The 14,462-nt window shown below is 34.7% G+C and overlaps 1 protein-coding gene and 1 long non-coding RNA gene across 2 annotated transcripts; both read right to left on the bottom strand.

The window, feature by feature from the left end:
• Nucleotides 1-377: 377 nt before the first annotated feature.
• Nucleotides 378-8,048, bottom strand: LOC110917436 (formin-like protein 20). The gene is made up of 17 exons (XM_022161990.2): nt 7,577-8,048; nt 6,515-7,218; nt 5,845-6,060; nt 4,279-5,768; nt 3,945-4,065; nt 3,642-3,713; nt 3,193-3,291; nt 3,065-3,106; nt 2,890-2,970; nt 2,718-2,768; nt 2,544-2,625; nt 2,363-2,457; nt 2,210-2,281; nt 2,002-2,118; nt 1,310-1,378; nt 1,136-1,202; nt 378-1,053 (listed from the first exon to the last, which is right to left on the bottom strand). The coding sequence occupies exons 1-17, from the start codon at nt 7,647-7,649 to the stop codon at nt 923-925; spliced, it is 3,582 nt and encodes a 1,193-aa protein (XP_022017682.1). The 5' UTR covers nt 7,650-8,048; the 3' UTR covers nt 378-922.
• A 4,773-nt stretch (nt 8,049-12,821) lies between these two features.
• Nucleotides 12,822-13,256, bottom strand: LOC110917694. Its single transcript, XR_002580788.2, has 2 exons — nt 13,130-13,256; nt 12,822-13,061 (listed from the first exon to the last, which is right to left on the bottom strand). It is a non-coding gene; the product is annotated as an uncharacterized LOC110917694 (long non-coding RNA).
• Between the last annotated feature and the right edge of the window lie 1,206 nt (nt 13,257-14,462).

The raw sequence follows: 14,462 nt of genomic DNA, 5'->3' as shown, positions 1-14,462 counted from the left end.
AGATAGATATTTACACATGTATAGACATGAATAGGTAGATATTTGGGAACATTAATTTTAGAAGCAATAATATGTTGAGAACGGTATAATGCATTTGTAACTTGTAAGTACAACGTGAAAGATGATCAAAGATAGTGGGAAACGGAAACATAGGCGTTTACACAACCACCTTTTGTATCACATTCAAAGCAATAAGTAAAATTGTATTATGCGATTCTCGATTTTCTTTAACTTATTATTAGTTCTCAAACAAACGCTCTAGATAGTCTACATCCTTATTATCATTGTTAAACATATAAATATTAAGTACATATATAAAACAAAACACTATGCACCCTAAAAAACATTTAAAACAATCATATACCATAACACACAAATAATACTTGATTTTTTTCCCATTCTACAATTAATAAAATGTGTCTAAATCTGCACTTTTGTTACACCAATGGTAGCCTATCTTCCCAACTTGTTATCATCTACCTGGTTCTATGTACAAGCACATTTCATGGCCTGTTTCTGTTCTAAAACTCTTAGATGACCAATTTACTCTAATAATACAAACCGAATAATCAAATATCAATGTTAGCATATATACATGGTTAATCACTATACAGGTCAACCAACCCCCCATCTCATGTGGTCAACTCAAAATAGAACTTAAGGTCACATAAGTTTTACATCTCCCCGTTCCCCGATAACACGTGCATCTTGCTCTGTGTATGTATGTATGTATGTACGTATGCTCCGCAGAGTTGTTTGCAATCTAGGGTTTTTTTTTGTGCATGCAGCCACGGGCTTTACAATTCGGTTCACTTCACGTGTGGCTGTGGCTAGCATTGGGCTTACATTGACCCGCCCGACCCTTTGACCGGATAATATGAAGAAAAAATTTCCATTCAACTTATTTTTTCGACTTTCTTTGTTAAGTTGATACCTTTGCTTTTTCCATTTCAGCCTCTTTTTGAGCCTTCTTTTTTTCTAGTTCACCCTGTTTATAGTTCTCTTCGTGAGCTTTTCGAAATAGCCTCACAAAATTTAAAAGGGTCTGAGTAACTGCAAACCGTAAAAAATATCCACGTGTCATCATCCTTCAGTTATTTATCCAACACAGATTCGTAAATCGTTTATATGTTACCTTGTTCAAAAGGGCAACGAGCAGGGTCTTCACCGAAATATAGGGCTAATGCATCAGCATTTCTACCCTGTAATTAAACAAAAAAAATAAAGAACCCGAAAGTAAACTTTGTGAAGGATAAATAAAAGGAAGATGATATATTGATATCACTATAAAAGGATTCTTGATTCTTACCACTACAGAATACAAATTTGTTACAGATGCCACTTCTGACTCAGCAAAGCCGATGAACTCGTTTAATGTCTAGCAGTTCAAGAATAAGAATCACTTGGCAGGATGTAAAATTATAAATATAAATTTTTACAATATTTATAGTCTTAAAATTATGTGTTAATTACGTTTTTCATCCTTGTGGTTTCTTGAAAATAGCCATTACAGTCTATTAGTTTAAAAATTGCCAAAACAGTACTAGTACTTTCACTTTTGTAGCAATTACAGTCCACCTCCGTTAACCCCATCCAATTTACCGTTAAGTTTTTGGTGAAAAGACTAAAATACCCTTAAAAAAACTAGAAAAAATTAAACCAATTATTACGTTTTTCGTCCATGTAATGGTTATTTTCAACAAACCATAGGGACGAAAAACGTAACTAACTCCTTATAAAAAAATGTTTGTTTGTTATGGTTTTTTACATAGGGGTATTTAATCCTTTCACCAAAAACTTAACGGTAAATTAGGTGGGGTTAATGGAGGTGGACTGTAATTGTTACAAAAGTGAAAGTAGTACTGTTTTGGCAATTTTTAAACTAATGGACTGTAATGGCTATTTTCAGCAAAGCACATGGACGAAAACGTAATTAACTCAGAATTATATCAAAAATGGATTTTTTTTTTCGTTGAAAAGTTGTGAGAGATATTTACTAACCTTATGGAAAACTTCGGATACAGGACCATCATTTGCAGATGCAACTAGTTCTTGTTTAACCTTTTCCAGTCCCTTAATGATTGCTTGCATTTCTTCTGCTAAAGACTTCAATTGTATCTGCAATTTAAGCCTTTTTGTTAATCTTTTTCTTTACCAACAATAAACAATGATTAAAACTTGATTAAAAAAATAAAGTGTGAACGCGAACCTTAGTTGCAGACTCAAGACTAACAAGATCCACATGAAAATCTAAAAGGGCCGGTGACCTAGAGGCAAGAACCTGCAAAATGGCGTTACATTTATTAGAAACAAAAGATGTATGAATATTGAATAGCAATACTTATGCATAAGCGACTTGTACCCTGCAGAGATAATGCATTAAAGTCATCTTGCTGTTGGAAGCGCGTGTATCGGTGAGTTTCAAAAGACTGTCCAACTTGAAACCAACTGCGGAACCTGAAATATTCGCAAAATGATTCATTTATTAATGATCTAGATAGGTAAGATATATATGTAGTATTATTCATTATTGATGTTCTTACCTCTAGCAGTTCCTTGATTTAATGTATTCCCCAAATACAGGATTCTTTTCATGATTTCCTTCAATTTAGCGGAGTTGCGGACCTAATACCAGAAAGAGAATTATATGAGATACGTAATTCGTAAACATATATGTGTAAGGATTACAAAGAGTGTGAACTATTATATTAAAGTACCTCATCACATGCATTGTTCACAGTGTTCAAACTCTTCTTAAACTCTGAGAGCTGAACGAAAAGTCAAAATGAGATTATAATAATAATTATATTAATATCAATTTATCAAACAAACAGAAAATAGTAGCATTACTGTGTGACCAGAACAATCAAACTATACCATAAGAGTTACCTGAGTGTTGAATTGAATTTTGAATAGAAAAACACGTAACTTCGATTCCACACGTGGCACCTTCATGAGCTCCAGGAAGAACTAAGAGATAATTCGTTTAAATAAGAACAAAAAATAAGTAGGTTACATGCAAATTATCATAAAAAGATATAATAATCCATATTTGGCTACCGACCTGTTCACACTTGCCCAACGTCTCCTTGTCACCTGCATAATTCTGAACAGTTGCAATGCATAACCATTAATACATAAATAGAAAATCAAAATAAAAAAGTATTATACATAAAAAAATATTTATAATACCTTGAGGAGCTCCATCTCTTCTTTAGTAGGACAGAACTTGATAAGATTCTCTATTTGATCGGCATCTAAGATTGATTCATCCATAGCTAAAGCTGCAGCCTGTAGATGTATTGCCAGATAAATATGATTTTATTCTACTCATTGGCATGCAATTAAGAGTGCAAAAACACTGCCTTACATCCGGTATATATGATGAAAAATTAAGAACGGCATAACATTACGAGAAAAAAATCTACAAACATAGATACTTTGTATTAAGAAGTAGATTGAAAAAAAATCTCAAGCTGCAGCCTGTAGATGCTTCAAATAAATAGTTTCGTAAATAAAATTATATTACGAAGAAAACCAAAAAGAATTAAAAAATAATGATAATCGGATGATTAGAGTGAGAAAACCAAGAAGCCAAATATATTGAGACGTAATATTAATATATTATGTCCACGCTTTACCATCATGTCGGGAAGTGGCATCTTAACCTTCGTGAGCATGATTTCCGTGTTATTGGCCCTCCTTAAATCAACCTAATAAAAAAATTGCAATAGCAAAATGGAAAGGTTAATAGGTAACGGCCACAAGTAACCAATGTTGTCAATTCTCAAAGAATTTATAATAATAATAATAATAATAATAATAATAATAATAACTATTATTATTATTATATGCACAATAGGATATTATTCTAATTCATAAAAGTAAGTCATCCATCAAAAAAATCATAAATAAGAAATTTAATTAATTTAAAACTGCACTACCAAGTGAATTTTCTCAGGTTTTGAACCAGTAGATTTGCGACGCCCTCCTTTAGAAGTATCTTTCTTTGGGACTATAGCGGAGAATAATGTCTCAAGTTCTGACACATCGAAATCGGGTGCACTACAATCCAATAAATTAAATACTTGGCATCAGGAAAAACATATGACAGCTGTCTAAAAACTGTTAACTCTGTATTAAACATCTGCAAAACTAAGGTCCAAATGCATGTAACCCGTACGGTGTACGCCCTTTAAAGCTCACCACAAGCTTTAGATGACAGTAATTTATTTTCTTAAAAGCAATATAGAGAAACATTGTTTATTGAGATGATACCTTAGAGGTTCTCCAGGTCTTTGCAATTCTTCCCACAAGCTTCCTTGCAAGGCACGGGTAACCTTGCTCCAATGCAGTGGCTTTAGATTAGATCTCCGTGCTGCTGTAGCCGTTCCAGCTGGACGCATGAGTCCTCGACCTCTAGGGGGAATAGGACCGTTGCTTGGAGGTCCAGGTGCACGAGGTCCGAGCGGAGGTGGTGGAGGCCCAACACCTGGAGGTCTTGGCGGCCCAGGCGGAGGTGGTGGCCCAGGTGCACGAGCACCAGGTGGAGGCGGAGGTGGTGGTCCAGGTGCACGAGCACCAGGTGGAGGGGGAGGTGGTGGTCCAGGCGCACGAGCACCAGGCAGAGGCGGTGGAGGTGGTCCAGGTGCACGAGCAACAGGTGGAGGCGGTGGAGGTGCACGGCCTCCAGGTGGTGGTGGTGGAGGAGGTGGTCCCCGCATCAGTGGCGGTGATGGCGGTGGACCACCACCTGGTAGTGATGGAGGTTGAGGTGCTCCACGGATTGGAGGTGGCGGAGGTGGAGGTGCTCCGCGGATCGGAGGTGGCGGAGGTGGGGGTGGCCCTCTGCTCATTGGAGGTGGTGGTGGGGGTGGTGGGAGTACTCGTGTCGGGGGTGGCGGAGGTGTAGGTGGTCCGCCACTCATTGGAGGTGGAGGTGGAGGTGGGGGTGGCGGATATGGCGGAAGGGTTGGAGCTGCACATATCGGAGGTGGCGGAGGTGGTGGCGGTGGTGGAGGAGGGGCCTTGCTTGTAGCTTGTACCGGAGTAACCCTTGCAGTTGAAGGATGAGGTGACGGTAATGGAGGAAGTGGTGACGTAACCTTAGTTGACTTTTCTTCCAAATTACCAACACAAGAGTCAACAACCTGTTTCCTACTTTTACTCTCTGTTTTATTCACACCAACTTCGAGCGACTTTTTGTCTTCCTCTAACAGAGCAGCTAGCAGAGGCGGTGCACTATTATATCTAGTAGGCGGATACGCCACATGTACCGAGTTAGTATATGGCCCTTTATTAGGTGGGATCCACCTAGACACCACATTCGGCTTCGCAAGTCTTACATTTGCATTCGCCCCTATTTCCGGCTTACCCTTTTGCTTTCCAACACCATCCAAACCAACTTTTAAATTAACAGAATTTTTTCTAGTCAATTTCGTCCCTGCACCCTCTTCTTTCTCTTGTTTACCTTTTACCCCCTCCATCTTTATTTCCTTCACAATCCCATCTGTCTTATCATCTTCATTAGCAACCACCACCGTAAGCTTCAAACCACCATTTTCGTAGATCCTATTTTCAGGTTCTTTCTTCAAGACCAAATCACCACCTTTAGGTGAAAGACCATCTTGCCCATCAACCGCATTACTAAAAATCTCTTCTACCTCAAAAAACTCTTCATGTGTAGGACTTTCGGTCCCGTTCTTGTCGTCAAATTCTGCTTCTGTGGTGATCATAGATGGTAGAGCATCAGCATCCGAAAAACATACCTGATACAAATATAACGATTCATTCAACTTCTAGCGTTTGCAAAATAAGGGTATAAAAAAGAACAAAAAGGCCTACCTCTGCTTTAAAGTTCTTTGGTATCTGATCTCTTGCATCCCACATAACGTCAACTTCGTCACGACTCAAAATAAGTACACTGCTTCGCACAAACGTTGTGTGAAACATTACTCTGAATATCATTTCCTCCCTAACATGATCCAAATGCACGCATTCAAGAACCACATCTCCTTGAACACGGTGACGGATATCAATTTTCACCAGTTCACACTCTTCCTGCAGTCACAAAGTCATAAGCTTAAATTAGGGAGTGTTTGGATTTGCATTTTGAAACTAATTATCTGATTATTTTGACTTGCAGTCACAAACATCAGTTTTCAATGTTTAAATCTTTGGATAAGCATATTCTGCACTTGATTATTCAAGGGTCAAACAATCGATTTCAAATAATGAGTTGAGTTTAACCAGCTACAACTTCAAATAGCAAAAGCGCATTCAAACACTACCTTCTACAGCCCGTTTTTTTACAGCTGAGTAACTGATTCGCATTATTTAAAACAAGACAAAAACACACCCAAACACTATCCTCTACAGCCCATTTTATCACAACCCATAACTTACCGGTTGGTAGTAGCGGGCTTGTTTTTTGGTCAGTTTCAACACACACACGCAAAAACGCCTCCTTAAAAAAGGAAGTAACATCCCTTAACTGATTGGTAGAAAAACTTACCGGTTGATAGTAGCGGGCTTGTTTTTTGGTTTTAGAGGATGTAAACAAAAGCTTAGAGCTCCTATTGGCTGTTGTCGAAGATGAATCCTGACCGTAGATTCGAATGACAGGTCTACAACCCTTTTCACCAAACAAAGGAAGGGATTTAAGTTTGATATGATCCAAAGCCAATGGTGTGTCTGAGGGCGACCAATCAGAACCTAGATTTCTCCGGGATATGTACTGAAGATACCTCAGTTGAGACGGTTGTGGATTCAAAGGTGTTAAAAGACGAAGAAGCTCTCTAGGAGCTTGTTTATACACCATTTCAAGCGTCTTTTGTTCACCATTATATTGTTTCCTAAACAGAAGAAGAGCCGCAAGCATAAATGCAAGCACGGGCCACCCACCCCTTTCACAGTGCATTAGAAGCACGTTTTGTTGACCCGCTAACGAGAGCCAGCTTTCACTAGATTTCAAAAAGTGATGGATCATTTCCAATGGTAACATCGGACACCCTTCATACTGCCGAGGGTATTCCATTACCGTCATATCGTATTGCGATAATATGTCTGATATTTGAGTCCTTTTGTCACCTTCTCTAAAGTTAAAAACCATGAAAGATGAATCAGGATAGTAGTCTTGTAGCTCGGCCACAATGCCACCCATGTAAACCTTGTACTCATCTTCTCCAAGTACTTCAGTCGAGAAGCAGCAATCGAAAACTGCAAACGATTTTCGACAAGATCATTAGCTTTAAACAGAGATCAACAAACTAACAACAAATGCAATGAAACAAACCCTAACATGTCAAAAATTTTCCTATTTCGAAACAATTTATCTAGCAAGTTTCCCCCAAATTTCAAGTCTAAATATAGTCAACGCTTTGGCATACCTAAAAGAAGTTAACAACCGTTGACATCTTAGTCAAATTTCACTAATATTCAAAGAAGAAATCACCCATAAAAACCGGAGAGATCAGATAAAAACATACGTACCGTACAAGTGGCAATTTGAAACTAATTTATTTTGTGTTAGTTCCAAATCTCTTCAAATATAACCTAAACATTAGTAGATACGTACCGTAAACCCTCTCGGAGATCTCAAGCAGCCGATCCGGCGGTTTCCGGTAAAAAAACCGCTTAAACAGCGCCATTAAATGGCGCTGCTACACTCCAAACCGTAAATGCCGACTGTATAAACCCTGGATCGACTATTCCTCTTTCAAATCAACACCTACAACTGTTCAATTCGAAACAATTTGCATCCAAACACTTTGAATTCGAACTTCAATTGATGAATCGCACGAATGTGATGAATTAGATCTTCAATGGCGATGACGTAAGCTTCACAATCTGCAATAGCAAGTGAATATAGAGAAATTGAGTGGAGTAATTGGAGTAAAAGTGAAATGAGTGGAGTTAGGGTTTGTAGGAAGTTATAGGTGAAGTAATGGAGATGAAAACATGATGAAAAGCCATGTGGTTGTTCTGCATATTTGATGATTTGGTTCACATGTGTGTTGAAAAAGGAAGGAAGAAGAATCGTAGAGAGAGTTGAACCTTTTTCGAACAAGTGAGATGCGATTAGGAAGGATATACACGTGGAATCTGAAGAGTGCAAATGGATATCATGAAGAAGGAGATATGATTTGAAGAAGACAAAGATGACAGTTAGGAGTGTGGTTTCTCTTTTGATTTCATGTTTCTTCCTTCCTACCTTTTTTATCATCTTTTTATATCATGTTTATGTTTTTGGAACGTTAATTAGTAGTTAATTACATTACATCACATCAATTTTTAGAGTGAAGAATCTGAGTTTTAATTAGTAGTTAAACAAATCTATAGGTTCGATTCACATTTGAGCCATTTCGACAGACATTTATGTGAAGAGACGAATCTGAGTTTTAATTTCAGGTTTGAACCTGATGGGGAATGAGAGTTTACGGATTCCATCTGGTTCCTATGCATTAGGGAGGTACGGTCTCACGGCGGTCGAGAAGTCGACTTTGGATATAGGCCCGAGCATAGTAGGTTTACAAGTAAGTTTCCTTGCCATTCAAAAAAGTGTTTATATAGATAGAACTATATACACATGGAAATTTAGTGAACTTTTATACATAAAATCTAGATTTAGTCTAAATTAAGAAGTCAAATGGCTCGGGAATTGTATTTTGCAATGTTTTTAAAGTTTTTATTTTAAAATGAAATTGTATTTTGCAATATTTCTAAAGTTTTTATTTTAAAGTTAGTTTATTGCTTTAATTACATAGCTTTTATTTAGTTTTATTTTATTATATAAATAAATTACATGAAAAAATTTGGTTGATTATTCAAGGTTTGTTTCAGAATTACAAATTTGGGAATGTTTTAATAAAAGATTGGTAGGTTTAGTTGAAGAGCTTTGCTTTGAAGATAAACAAATATGTATACATTTTTAAGAGGGAAACACAAAAGGTGATATTTTGTCATGATGGACCATCCTGCAATTAAGTTTCACATTATGGACCACTTGTTTTAGCTTTTTTTTACGTTTTAATTTATTTGTGTTTTCGTATCACAATTTTCTTTTATCTTATTATAGGTTATTAAGAGTTAAAAAATATTATAACAGTTTAAGAGTTAATAATATATTGTGTAATAACAATAACAATAATATAATAAATTAATTACTTAATGATCCTACGTTAGCACACGTATTTTAAATATGTTTGATAAAAAAAAATCATGTAATTATTAAAGTTAAAGGTTATCTATGACAATCTGTTATAAACATAATTTGTATTAAGGGTTGAGATCCTGTACAAACAGTGCTAATTATAAGAACCGTAAGAACAGATCTAAATCATTGTTAATTTAAATCAAGGGTTGATATTGATTATAAATAAAACTCTTATAATTAAAAATTACTACTAACAAATTAGGGGTAATTTTGTAAAATTGCTAGTCATTTGACCATTTTCTATTAAATACAAATTCCACCAAGGTTTTTTAAACTAAAATAACTTTTATATACTTCATTATTTTTTTAAAAAATATATACCATAAAATCAAGTATTTTTTTCTCTTTAATATGAGTACCATATTGCTATACCTTTTTGTATTTATAAAAGTGTTTTTTAAAAAAAGTTAACAAAAGGTGTTTTATATTTGTGCTAATAAGGTGCTGATTATGTGTTAATTACAAAATAATACAAACAAACACCAAAAGTAGATATAATCAGCACATCTGGTGTGCTGATAATGGAGAACGATTGAAGATGTTGTGCTAATGTCGTTTATGTTGATAATGGAGAACGATTCGAGGACGATGTGCTGATAATGAAGAACGATTAATGATGTTGTGCTAATTATATAGTGTTGTGCTGATTATATTTTTTGTAATTATTTTTAATTAGTTATAAATAAATATGGTCAAAAAGTCTAAATTACCCCTAAACTAATTTTTTATTGATGGACACTTGTCAATTATGTATTGGTTCTTATGGTTCTTACAAACTTAAGTGTTTGTATTTGATCCCATTCCTTTGTATTAATATGTGAGAATGTGCATTTAATAGCTAGTTACTTTTTGAGCATTTAGACATGTCGTACACACAACAAATCCAAAAGTAAATATCTAGTTAGAGCTTAAGACCATGTGTAGTGGTGGAACAAAATAATGCCTTCACCATTGGGCATTATTCGACACGTGTTATCCTAGTCAGCATGGGGCATTATTGCAAAAATGGTGTAGTGGGCATAATGCCTTATAGTGCCCCCTTCCAATTATTAAAAAAATAATAATAATAAAAGGAAACTAGTTGTTGCAGGTCAAAGCCCTCCTCATTGGCTAGTCAAAGTCCTCCTCACACTCCATTGGCCACATCCATTTTCCTTCCAACCCCATGCAGCGTTATGATTAAAACGCCGGCCACCAATTTTTTCAATTTTTTTTAAAAAGTAACGCCCCATGTAATGGGGGGATGGGCGTTTTAAGGCGTTTTTTTTTTTTTCAATTTTTTTTAAAAAAACGCCCCACTACGGGTGGTCTAGTGAAGAAATAAAATAAACGACCAATCTCACAATCGAAAAGCTACAATATTACTTTTTTTTAATCGATGATTACTTATAATTTATACATAAATATTTTTAAGTAGTAATAATAATACATATGTTTAAATATTTAATGTTTGACAATTACTTAGATATTTTGTGTTTTTTTTTTCTATTTTGATTTTGACATATATTTTAATCTTCGATTTAGACATATTATAAACACATAATTATTTTTTCTTAAATGATATATAAGTACTACTCATAATTAAGCGAAAATTGAAATGTTATAACTTTTCTAGAATCACATAAATTGAAACTTTTGAATAAGGTTAAATTTTAATGATAAACTTTATCATGGCATGCTGGCCTTTTCTATACCAACAATGCTAACTTTATCATGCATCTTATAATAAAACTTGTACTCTATGAAAAAGGGGCGAACATAAGTCCAAATGAGACACCATACTCAACTTTTGTCTTAACAAAAAAAAAAGAAAAAAAAAAAGTCAAAAGTCTTTCTAAATAACATGTTATGTATTTGTGTATTTTTCATAACAGCCTCCTTAAAATTCAAAATTTTAAGGGATATTGAATTTATATAAACCCCAACTTTCACTAATTGGACAATAGCACTCCTAACTTTCGATTTGTACCGCACAATTCCCAACTTTCAAGTTATTGGTCGATAACACTCTCAAACTAACTGAACCCTATCCCAGTTAGTTTTTGCTTATGTGAGTTTTTTTGATGACGTGACATCTGATGTGGCATCTAACTTGGCTTTTTTTATGTGACAACTAATATAGCACTAGTTTGGTGACGTGACAACTGATGTCAGCAAACTAGGTTAGTTTGGAAGTGTTATCGGCCATTAAGTTGAAAGTTGAGAGTGGTGTGATACAAATCAAAAGTTGAAGTGTTATCGGGCAATTGGTGAAAGTTGAGGTTATTTAAATCTAATATCGTTTTTTTTAATATCTTTTTATAGTACAACCCTAGGTTATGAAACATCCGCCACGCCGTAAAAATAATTTGATTTAGGCTATATCTTACGTTGTATCTCTTTGAAAATATCATTAAAGTGTCACATGGTATGATTGTTGTATGCATTTCCTATAATATTAGATTTGTGATATGCTATTTAATATTTATGTGTTGGGTGCAAAGAGATAGACAATTGGGTGAATTGGACCCCATTACACGATTAGTATTGGTGGATCTTGGATTACACATGCCCAACCAACTTTTGCTTCCATCCCGGCTGTTTTGATATATAGTCTACCACCTTCTATCCCTACTTTATTTTTAAATAGAAAAAAAAATCTATTATACCATATAGATTTTTTATATTATGTGAAAATTCTTTAACTTTTATAAGAATACTAAGTGTCCTTCACATACAATAAGTGTTCATACTATTATCTAAGCCAACACGGATCAGTTAGTACAATGAACAAGTCACAATGAGTTTGGGTTAAAATAGGTCATTTTAGAAGGTATTGGAAAATCATATTTAAAATGATGGTTAAAGGATCTCTTTATGATGTGTTTCTTTCTTAATCTTGTTGGTAATTAGGTGAAAGTGGGTATTTTCAATTAATGGAAAATGGGTTTTCACTAGCCTTATTCAAAGCGGTGATAACATGAATTAGAAATCAATACTCAAAATTATGTGTTTGAAATGTTAAAACCTATGAAAATTGAAAGAAAATAGGTGAAAACTTGTCCCCACATCTTTAGTAGGAGCCATCTTAGTTGTAGCACTACTAGAAAAATTAAAATTTCTGACACCATTTTCCGTAGGAAATGCGTCACAAATCGCGTTTTTCTATGAATTTGTGACAAAATGCATATGTAGGAAAACCACTCGTAGGAAACTGGTTACTTACGCATTTTCTACGCATTTTCCTACCCATTTCTGACAGAAAAAGGGCTGTCACAAATTGCTACATATTTTCTACGCATTTTCCTACCCATTTAACAGAAGTTAATTTTTAATTTTTGCTACACAATTGTCACGAAATTTAATTTTTAATTTTTGCTACACAATTGTCACGAAAATCCATTGCTACACATTTTCTACGCATTTTCCTACTACCTGTTTACTACGCATTTCTGACGAATTTGTAATAAAAAAAATGAAGAAATAAAAGGTTTTCAGCAATGGATTTTGTGTCACAAACCCGAGTAAAAATATGCTTTGTTTAAAAAAAATATTTTTTTCTAGTTTTATTCTATACAAAAGCAAATAAAACTAAAAACTATACAAATTCAATAACATTAATCATAAATTTATACAAATTTACGAACAAAAAATATATAAAATCTACAAACATAAAGAAAATAAAATTACATATTCATCCTAAGCTTGTTTTGTCATCATCTTTTCTCTAAATTTATGTGATGCCTTCACTATCTCAACGTATGTGAACCGAACAGTGACCCGAGCCGAAACAAAACCCGAACCATCATGAAGCTAGAAACACACTTCCTCCGCCACTGGTCAGACGTGAAGATCCCCACACCATCGCCTGAAATGACAACCACAACAGACCGGAGAAGATAGATCTTAAAGAAAAGAGAAGAAGATGATTGTTACCTACTGTCCGTACACCACCGAGGCACCGCCGCCGCCGTAGACGCTGAAACCACTAGAGAAATCTCAATAAAAGTCGCCGGCTGTTTACCGTCAAAACCTGTCGCCGTCGATTCTTATCAGCAATTACGGCGTCGGTCAGCATGTTGATGCATTGAGTAGTTGTACTCTATACTTAGGGAGATTTTCAAAAAAAAAAATTGATATAATTACACTTTTAATACGATTTATAAAAACAAATTGATATAATTACACTTTTAATGTGATTTATAAAAACAAATTGATATAACAAGTTTATAAAAAACTGGATATAATTTATGTGCCACCATATTAATAATAATAATATTTTTTCATTAATTAACTAGTTAATAATAATACAAGTAATAGATTCCATGCTCACCTAATTGAGCCAATCAAAAGCTTTAGTTAAACTTCACACGGATCATCATCCTACGGTCCATTGCTCACCTAATTTTCAATCCAACGGTCCATTGCACATCTAAACCCTACACATTTCCTACACAATAAATTTTCCATCACAAATGCGTAGCAAGTTGCTACACATTTCCTATACAATAAATTTTCCATCACAAATGCGTAGATAGTTGCTACACATTTCCTACACAATATGGTAATAAATTTTCCATCACAAATGCGTAGCAAGTTGCTACACATTTCCTACACAATAAATTTTCCATCACAAATGCGTAACAAGTTGCTACACATTTCCTACGCAATAATTAATAATAATGTTGATTAAACATTAAAATATAATCTAAGTATAATAATAAATAATTCGTCATAAATGCGTAGCAAGTTGCTACGCATTTCTGACGCAACAATTAATATTTAAATGAATTTAACATATAAATCGAATTCCAACAAATAAATATTGTTTCCGTCGGAAATGCGTAACAAGTTGCTACGCATTTCTGACACAATACTTAGAATTAGTATATTTGTAACTATTGTGTCACAAATTGCCCAAAAAAATCATGGTCTTTTTTCCGTAGGAAATGTGTAGTAAATGTGTTAGAATTTGTGACGCATTTTTTTGCGTAGGAAATTTCCGTAGCAAAATGACCACTTTTCTAGTAGTGATAGATACACAACATAACCTCTGATACACTAAAATTCATGGCAAGCACACGAAAATAATTTCTACCAATCTAAGGATTGTTTTTATTTTTTAAGATATCAATCCAGATGCTAGAGTCATTCCCGACAGTACACATTGGTACGAGTGTTGTACATGTGGAACAAATGTGTTCTTTAAGTGGAGACATGTCTGCTGCCATTTAAAACGAGAGAAAATGTTTGAGAAATTTTTTGGTTC

Source organism: Helianthus annuus, chromosome 16 (assembly GCF_002127325.2).
Source record: "Helianthus annuus cultivar XRQ/B chromosome 16, HanXRQr2.0-SUNRISE, whole genome shotgun sequence".
Lineage (NCBI taxonomy): Eukaryota > Viridiplantae > Streptophyta > Magnoliopsida > Asterales > Asteraceae > Helianthus > Helianthus annuus.
The sequence above is the reverse complement of the archived record's forward strand: the minus strand, read 5'-3'. Positions and strand labels throughout refer to the sequence as shown.

Bases quoted from the DNA above. Each gene is read 5' to 3' on its own strand.
- LOC110917436 (XM_022161990.2), bottom strand. From the start codon at position 7,649: ATGGCGCTGTTTAAGCGGTTTTTTTACCGGAAACCGCCGGATCGGCTG. The intron at 6,061-6,514 runs GTAAGTTTTTCT...TTGTGACTGCAG, and splicing joins AAGCCCGCTACTATCAACCG to GAAGAGTGTGAACTGGTGAA. The intron at 4,066-4,278 runs GTATCATCTCAA...ATTGGATTGTAG, and splicing joins AGACCTGGAGAACCTCTAAG to TGCACCCGATTTCGATGTGT.